Genomic DNA, 9,685 nt, shown 5'->3' with positions numbered 1-9,685 from the left:
AGCTGACGTAATTTAGAGCAGCTCACAGACTACTCTAATTTACCCTAGCATACCTCAGGTTTAGGATTTACCTTCCTAAGAACCTTTGTCTGCACATCAACCAAAAATCAACTGGCGGGGCGGGGGGGGGGGGGAAGGGGAGTGGTAGAGGGCCTGAGCTATGTTGTATCTTGCCCTCCTAAAAAAAATAAAGAAAGAAGTTGTCACACTCCCTGGAGTCACCTTTCAGCAAGTCAATGTGTGTTCTGAAACTTGTACAGTGACTATAAATTAAAAACAAACCCTATAAAAATATAAATATATTTGCATACCTATACATTCCAGATGCCTTACAATTCACCTGTCCTGCTGGAGATTGCCTGCCCTGCACAGTGAAATCCATCAAGTCATACTGCGTTCCTGCAAAAAATGACACTCCCTGCCTGCAAGTGGAATTTTCAGGCTCTCTCTAAATTTGTCTGGTAGACAGGTGGCTCTGTTTCCTTCTGTAGGATTAATTGGCAGTCCAGTCACCTCTGAGAAAGGACTTACTTCTTGTGTGCTGTTACAGCTGTAATTGGTCTGCCTTCTAATCCAGCTGCAGACAAGATGTTGACAGCTATACTTCTTATCAAAATAGTCGTATGTTCCTTTTCGCTTAATAGTCCAAGGGCCCAAAGACATTCAATAATTAACTCCCATCAATTCCTTTGCGTGCCATATCTCTTCATCGAATAATACTGCTTGTGTCATTTTTAGGAATGTGAATAGAAAGGAACAAGGTCAACTGGCGTTTGTGAAATATGCATTTTTTACAAATATGTGGGATCCAGAGGACGCTTTGAGCCTAGATCCACAAGGGGGATTTAGAATAGGGGTCACAATGCCTAACCTTTAGGCACCCTGCCACCTAGTGGAATGCACATCCCTAAGTTGGGCCCTCAGTCTCCCTCTGTCAGTGGTTTTAAATCTTTTTTCATTTGTGGACCCCTAAAAAATTTTGAATGGAGGTGCGGACCCCTTTGGAAGTCTTAGACATAGTATGTGGACCCCCCAAAGGTCCGTGGACCACAGGTTGAAAAAAACTGCCCTATATAATGGACGGGGAGAGCTAGGTGCCAAAGAATGGGATTCACAAAAGCCAGCATCCTGAATGGGGAGCCGCATAAGCTAGCCAGTAGAAAATGTCTATTAGTGTATCTCTACAGTGCAATTAAAAACCTGCAGCTGGCCCATGACAGCTAACTATGGCTCATGGGACTCATGCTAAGGGGCTGTTTAACTGCAGTGTAGACATTCAGCTCCCGTGGGAGATGTAAGACTCCGCCTCTGAGTCCATCTGAAAACTCCCTTCCTGGAGACCAAGGTGGAGTGGTGCTGACCAGTGCTGGCAAGCGGTGCTGGGAGAGAGGAGACTGGGACTGAGCCATCATGGTCAGTTTCCCTTTTGAAGGAACCTGAGGCCACAGTGCCGTGGGAGTTCTTCCTACCGGTGCCACCACTGTCATCTCCCGTACGGCCGGGAATTGCAGTACTGGAAGAGAGCGTAGATCTCTTTCTGCCACAAATGCCTCAGGTGTTGATGCTACCACCAGGGCAGTGGAGGTTCGCTGGCTCTTTTGCGGTGGAGAGTCCATCGGTGCTGGACTCAATGGTACCTGTTCCATGGCTGGAGTCAACGGCACCACACGGGTTGTTGGAGCCTCAGAGTGGCCCAGCGTGGGTCACACTCTACTAACGTCTCTGCTCTGCCGACCTCGGGGGTGGGGATTGACCTCTGTCCATCTTTTTCTGCTGCTTTCTCAGCACCAGTGATGGAGAGCAGTGCCGAGAGTTCCTTGCCAGAGTGATCTTCGCAGTGCTGAGGCTCACGAGAGGCAGACTGAGCATCCTTTCTCTGTGCTGGAGATGCGGAATGGCGCTGAGTCTCCCTAAGAGTAGCTGGAGTGCTCCTAACAGAGGTTGACATACTTGGTGCCGAGTCCGAGTGACTTGGCTCTGAGGGAGGTCGAAGTGCTGCCTCCATGAGGATAAATCTGAGCCTAGTGTCTCTCTCCTTTTTGCTGTGGGGCCTGAAGTCTTTGCAGATCGCACACGCGAGCTTCCCACAGGCACTGAAGTCAGCTGGAATGGGGGTCACTCGTAGGCATGCCCCAGTAGTGGGCAGGAATTAGCCCTGTTGAGCGGGGTTCGCTAACCTAACTATCTGTCTAACAACCAAAACTTAACAATTACGAATAAAGGTAACTATATACAACAAGTAGAGCAAAGTTGACTGAAGGAGTACTTGCAAACGCAAGGATGAGGTAGTTCCAGCGACCGTTACAGGCAGTAAGAAGGAACTGAGGGGACTGCAAGTTGGTAGGACCCATTATACCGACACTGTGAGCACGCGATTCCAGGGGGCACCAGAGCCGAGCCAATGGATACCATTGCCCTAAGGAGCTTACATTTCTTGTTAGTGGCAAGTTACAACAGATGGGTGAAATATTCCAAAAACATCTCTGACTTGTGACTTTCACTTCTTCTAGCATATCTGCTGATTCTTACTTTTGGGTTTGGTTTCCCTGATTGGGCAGAGACAGCTTGGCGCTGTTAGTCCAGCTGAGTCCTGGAGAAAGGGGCCTGCCCACGAACTGTCTGCCAGGAGGTGTTCTTCCAAGTGATACTTTTGTGGGGCTGGGACAGATCAAAGAGCAAAGGAGATGTCTAGTTGTAAGGAAAAAGAGGGCTCCTTGGTTGTTCAGCCTGAGAACTGAAGAGATCCAGTAGGGAGCTCCTGTAATAGAGGCAATGACTATTAGTGGGAAATTGCTTGGTGGGCCTCCTTCTCCAGGGCTCTGTGCACGTTCTAAAGCCCTTTCTGACTGGTAGATTCTATAAATTACACAAGTTAAGCCAAAGAGGTGTGAACGATGGGTTATTAAAGTCCCTGTAAAGAGTGCAGATATCTGGATAATAACACGGGAACTATACATTCAATAAGTCAAGGAGGAAATTAAAGAAAAATCTGATAAAATTCCAAGGTGCGTATGTGGGTCCCTACAGATATTTCCCACTCTCCATATCTCTATTTAAAATCCTTACGTGGTGGGTGGAGGCTAAGAAGCCTACAGCCTCTAGCCATCTGTTTTATGAGCACTCTCACTCTTACTCAGTCTCCTGCCAAATCCATGTTTGCTTAAGCAAAAAAGAGGTTCTAAGGAAAGGGTGGGTGGGTTCGGCTCTTCAATAAACTACACTACAGAGAACCTCAGCTTTTATTCAGCTCACCTCTCTGTCCCTAGCCATAAAGGAACTGAAACGATTCCTCTGTGCATACAGAGCTATGCCAGTACACTAGGTTTTGTAGGTAAAATTTTCTCTTTATTCCCTTATTTAAGACTATTAGACTTGGGTGTAGATACCATAAATTTAGTAGAAACAGGAGTGCAGAAGCAGAGCCCACATTCAAGCCACCTTTTTCCACCACTAATATCATAGGACTTTCTCTGCTCATGAGTTTTCCTTCTAGTCTTATTACCTATGCAGTTAATGTTATCTTAGTAACTATCTGATGTGTTTGGCATGAGGAGAAGGATACTCATGAAGCCATAGGGATGGGACTGCTTGTATCCCTATTAGTCCTAATCTAGCAGAAAACATGATTTTCAAATGGGGTATCCTACCACCCAAGCGATGAAGCAAAAATAATAAAATAAAATTAAGCTGCGATCGGCTGCACTTCGGCAGCAGCTCTACCGAGCCGCTTCATTCTTCGCCAGCAATTTGGCAGCGGGTCCCTCCCTCTGAGAGGCAGTGAGGGACCCGCCGCTGAATTGCCACCGAAGACCCGGACGTGCTGCCCCTTTCCATTGGCTGCCCCAAGCAGGCCACGGGTGGGCTCTGCGGGGGAGGGAGTGCAGATATATGGGTTGGGGGGGCCCCATGGCTGGGCTCTGGGGAGGAGGGGGTTTGAGTATATAGGCTGTGGGGGCCCCCCGGCTGGGCTCTGGGGAGGGGAAAGGGGCAGAGAAACAGGAATTGGGTTGTCATAAGGGTTTCTTTAACTCTCTACTCCTCGGGGAATTTTTGTGTGCGTCTGTATTGTTACAGACATACTTGCTGACAGATATTTTGAAATAAATTACCAAAATAATTGAAACTGGCATGATTATGTAGTGTTATTTTGACAAATAAAATGCACAGAATTTTAAAATATTGTGAGCAGAAATTTCAATGTTTTGGTGCAGAATTTTTATATTTTTTGGCGCAGAATGCCCCCAGGAGTATTGCTATATATAAATTATTTATTGGCTGCTTTGCTGGCTAATTGGCTCTTGCAGGCCCCAGGCATTTCTCCCATATCCAGGGAAAAGTTGCTTCCTGTGCTTTGGGCACTTCAGCTTTTAACAGGTTTAATAGAAATTATGTTCAGGAACAGAAACAGCCACTATGGTGATGTGGGCCCTACGTACGGAGCTAGATAATGTAAAAGGGCCCTCAAGCAGTCCTGATCTAGAGCCACTACTTCAGTGTATGGTCACTAATCACCACAAGTGAGAAATAGGCCTTTTGACCCCTGCTTTTGTGAAAGTTCACAGTGGAGATCAGCCTCCATGTTGTTCTGTCTTCCTAGTAAAAACTCTAATCGATTTGTGCTGGAGGGATCATAATGCCTTACCTTGTTTGGCTATATGGGCAAATTCTTTGTTTCTACAGTTTGTTTTAATACTAAAATGGACTAATAAGACTTCACTTCTACAGCACTTTCCTTCAAAGGATCTCAAAGCACTTTACAAAGGCGGGCCAGTATTATTATAAAGCGTGACTACTCTCTGTCCTTCCAACAGCACATCGAGAAGATGTGCTCAAATCGAGCGTCGCACTTCTCTGCAGGCTTGCCGGCAATTTATGGGGTGCTGGCACTGCAACCTTATGGACATCTACCAAAGCTCTAGTTATTGCAGCTGCTTAATACTGTGTGGCAGCAGAGGCTCCAGAAGTCACTGTGGAAAGTTGAACTCAACGATCCACTCTGCCCTTTGCATCATCACTGGTGCAACCCGGACGACGCCCATCTCCAAACTTCCGGTCTTGGCTGGCATTGCGCCTGCTGCAGTTAGGTGTGAGGGCAAGGCCCTGGCCACATTACTGCGCACAGCTAACTATCAAGACAGCTTACTTCACAATTTAATCTCAAAGCCATACCATACACGCTGGCCAAAGTCAAGATGCCCCTTTTCTAAATAGTTGAGCCTCTCAGACAATACATCAGACACGACTTTTCTAAGGAACAGCAACAGGTGGTAAGGGAATACATTTTGGATCGCTGGTGCATTTCCTAGCAGATAGACAACTCAGATCTGCGTCCCATATCTCTCTGGATGATCACTTGCATGCCACTCCGAACAACCATATGAACCAAAAGATCCTTCCTCGCTACAACAAGATATGTTGTGGTCACGGGCAGTTTAACTTGTATCTTACCATTGGAGCTTCTAGAGCTCCCCTTCCTCAAGAACAAACAGCACACCATCTGCTTATGGATTGCCCGCTTGATCCTCTTGATGGTGGATGGATGCTTTTGATGTCTCTGGATGATGCTGCTATGATATAGATAGATACCAACACCTAATTCATTGTTTGTGCCATCAGAAGCCACACACCAGAAGAAGTATCATTAGTCCCATTTTACAGATTGGCAAATTGAGGCATAGAGAGGTTAGTGGCTGACTTTCTTTCTAGAGATGCTAAGTATCTGCAGTTCCCAGCCATAATGGCCTGCCCAAGATCAAATTGCAATGATTTCGAGGGCCATTGTTGCCCACTCCCCACCTGAGTACATTCAAAGGATTGCAGTGTGCTGCACAAGGACAGGCAAGGGGTCTGATAATGGCTGGAAGTCTAAAGTGAATTTGGCCCAGGGCTCACATGAGAACCTGTTATATAGTATTGTATTTATTCTGTAGTTAGAGTTTAACAAGTCATGGTGAAGGTGATCAGCCTGCAGAACGAAAAGGGAAAATGTTAGGAAGAGAAGGTAAGGTGTCATAATGAGTGGGGTGAGGGGTACTTGATATAACTAGAAGTATTGTGCTTTTAGAGAAGGCAACATAAATATGGAGATAAAAAGTTAACAAGCTCTGTGAACAAGCCAAAATGGATTTATTTTTCTAGTTGTACATTATGGGCGTGATGCAAAACCCACAGAAGCTCAAGGAAATATTTTCACGGATTTCAGCAGGCTTCAGGTCAGGCCTCATGTCTCTCTCTCTCCCTCTTTTTCATGGCTCTTTCAAAAGGCACTCAGGTGAAATACAGGCCTTCAACAGAGCAATAACTACACACGTACACATGTTTGAGAATATAAACACACACACACACATATATATATACACATACTGCTGTTCAAGGCCAAATCCAGCAACACATTTAAGTATGTGCTTAATGTCTTGCTGGATCAGAGCCGACTGCTGCTACCATAGAAATCAGCTGCAAAACTCTCATTGACCTCATTGGGACCCTGATTGTGCACCATTAAAGTCAATGGGAACAACCCGTGGGTGAAGAATCTAGCCCTAAGGGAATACACTTGTTGATGCAATAAAACAAGTGGGGGGAAAAGATTGTCACCATGATGTGCTCCTCCCTGGCCCCCAATAATACAGTACTTGTTGGCTGGCTCATAAGGGTGTAGCTCAGCATTCTCACATATCTCCAGTGTTGTCCATTTCTGATGTACATTTTACACTGGAGCTAAGGCAAGCAGCTGATCCTCAAAGTAGAGAAGTTGATCCACTTCAAAACAGTCGCTTGCTCTAGAAACCACTTTCTCCAGGCGTTCCCGGATCTCATCTTCACTTGCATTCTGCTGTCTTGCTTTCTTAAGATAGCTGTAAACCTTTTCAAATACTTCCGCTCCGAGCTTCTGAATTGCTGATCTACAGACAAATGTAACATAAAAGTTACTCACAAGTTAATCCATTTTACATATTAAAACATCTAGCAAGAGACATTGCTCTGTTAAGTTATTGTAGCTCTCAAACAAAATGGCTTTCAGCTTAAGATCAAAGTGTAACTATGTACATAATTTGCATAGAACAAAGTTCACTATGGAATTTCCCTATGGGCATTTTTAATATGAACAAGAGTCCTGAGATGAAATCCTGGCACTACTGACATCAGTGAGACTTTTGCCATTGCTGTCAATGAAGCCAGGATTTCACTATTAATGTCTAATCTGATAAACTACTTTATAACACATACTACAGTGATTCCAGTTCATACATACATATTTACAACCTCTGGATTTTATAAAAAATACATTAAACAATTTGCCAGTGGCATAGTGTGAACATTCACTATTCATAAATCATCCCTTAAACTCTTATAAAAAAACTGTTGTACAAGATTCAATGAGAACTGAACAGACGTTATTCTTCTACTATAACAACACTCTCCCTTCTCTTTGTACTTCAGTGATGAAAAATACATTCATGGTTACCTAATACTGGTTTACACAAAGATTCCAGTTGAACATTGTAAGATTATTCATTGATTTAAAAAAAAGGCAAAAAAATGTAACAATACATATAAAAATCCACAAGTAACAGATAGTGCTATGGTCAGTGTCATGCAACCAATTTTTTAACAAGAAGATTGTAGTAACTTTCCTCTTTAGGCTATCATAAACCCATCTGCAGGGGTGCATGTGTTTGCAGAGGGGATTCTATTCATTTTACCTTTTGAACAAAACAGCCTTCTCATAAAGATGACCAAGAAGGGAGGTAGCACCACTTAGAAAACAAACGTAGCCCTAAACTCTTCAATGAGCTCCATGTGGATCCATTTATAGATTTCATAGGTTCCAAGCAGAAGGGACCACTGTGATCATCTAGTCTGACCTCCTGTATAACACAGGCCATGGGACTTCCCCAGAATAATTCCTGGAGCAGATTTTTTAGAAGAACATCCAATCTTGTTTTAAAAATTGCCACTGATGGAGACTCCACCAAGCCATTGGTAAGTTATTCCAGTGGTTACTTATCCTCACTGTTAAAAGTTAACACCTTATTACCAGTCTGACTTCATCTAGCTTCAACTTCCTGCCACTGGATTGTGTTATACTTTTGTCTTTTAGATTGAAGAGCCTATTGTTAAATATGTGTTCTCCATTATGTATTTATAATCAAGCCTCCCCTTAACTTTCTCTTTATGATGCTACATAGATTGAGTTCCTTGAGTCTATCGCTACACAGCATATTAATCATTCTCATAGCTCTTCTCTGAACTCTTCAAAATTGATCAAAATCCTTCTTGAATTGTGGACACCAGAACTGGACACAGTATTCTAGCAGCAGTCCCACCAGTGCCAAATACATCTGTAAAATAACCTCTCTAGTCTCACTTGAGATTCCCGTTTATGCATCCAAGCATTGCGTTAGCCCCTTTGGCCACAGTACCACACTGGGAGCTCATGTTCATCTGATTATCCACCATGACCCCAGATCTTTTTTCTGAGTCACTGCTTCCCAGGATAGAGTCCCTCACCCTGTAAGTATCCTACATTCCTTGTTCCAAGAGGTATACACTTACATTTAGCCATAGTAAAATGCATATTGCTTACTAAGCAATCCAGATAATTTTGAATCAGTGACCTATCCTCTTCATTATTAACCACACCCCCAGTTTTTGTTCATCTGCAAACTTTATCCGTGATGATTTTATGTTTTCTTCCAGGTCGTTAATAAAATGTTGAATAGCATACAGCCAAGAACCAATCCTTGAGGGACCCCCACTAGAAACACACCTGTTCAATGGCTGTTTACAGTTACATTTTGAGACCTCAGTTAGCCATCATTTAGCCATCCATTTAGCGTGTGCCATGTTAATTTTATATCTTTCTAGTTTTTTTAATCAAAATGTCAGGCAGTACCAAGTTAAATCCTTATAGAAGGCTAAGTATAGTACATCAACACTATTACCTTTATCAAACTTATCGCATCAAAAAGACAACAAGTTAGTTTGACAGAATCTATTTTCCATAAATCCATGTTGAATGGCATTTATTATAGTACCCTCCTTTAATTCTTTATTAATTGACTCCCAATACAACTGCTCCATTATCTTGTCCGGGATTGATGTCAGACTCGCAGGCTGTGATGGGATGTTCACCCCACACCATTCCTGAGAAAGTTGAGAAAGGGCCAATTAATGAGATAGGCCACACATGAGGGGCTTAGGCTGGACAAGCGTCCCCTGATTGGAAAGTGGAGCTCAGTTGAGCAGGAGTAGCTAGGTTAGTATAAAGCCAGGAAGCTGGCAACAGAAATGGTGGCAGTGAGGAAGTCTGCAGCCACCCTCTGCATAAGAGAGGGAAGAAGGGAACCCAGGGAAAGAGAAGCACACTGACTCTGAGGGAAGGGCATGCTCAGAAGAGGGAAGGGGTGAGAACAAAGCTTGTGGGAGGTGGCCAAGAAGCAGCCCAGGAAGAGAACAGTGAGGGTGGGGACTGAGCAGACCTTGGCTGCATGTTACAGGATCCCTGGGCTGGAACCCAGAGTAGTGGGCGGGCCCAGGTTCCCCTACCAGCCACTGATAAAGTGGTAGTGCCAGGGCAGCAGGTCTGGAAGGGGAAACCACATAGTGACCTGGCCAGAGGGCTATCACAAAAAGAAAAGCTGCAGCTCTTGGTGCAAGAAAGCTGCCACAGAGAGAGAGGACA

General features: G+C 44.3%; 1 protein-coding gene across 4 annotated transcripts in view; it reads right to left on the bottom strand.

Moving 5' to 3' along the window:
* Positions 1-6,117: 6,117 nt before the first annotated feature.
* Positions 6,118-9,685, bottom strand: part of NEK11 (NIMA related kinase 11) — a 182,890-nt gene continuing 179,322 nt past the window's right edge. For all 4 annotated transcript variants that reach the window (XM_034760915.1, XM_034760913.1, XM_034760914.1 and 1 more), the window contains one exon: positions 6,118-6,902. In XM_034760915.1, coding sequence (XP_034616806.1) covers positions 6,707-6,902 — 196 coding nt within the window. In that variant the 3' untranslated portion in view covers positions 6,118-6,706. The remainder of the gene's footprint in view (positions 6,903-9,685) is intronic.

The sequence above is a fragment of the Trachemys scripta genome, chromosome 2, assembly GCF_013100865.1.
Source record: "Trachemys scripta elegans isolate TJP31775 chromosome 2, CAS_Tse_1.0, whole genome shotgun sequence".
In the NCBI taxonomy this organism is placed as follows: domain Eukaryota; kingdom Metazoa; phylum Chordata; order Testudines; family Emydidae; genus Trachemys; species Trachemys scripta.
Note: the sequence above shows the minus strand (reverse complement) of the source record. Positions and strands in the feature narration are given on the sequence as shown.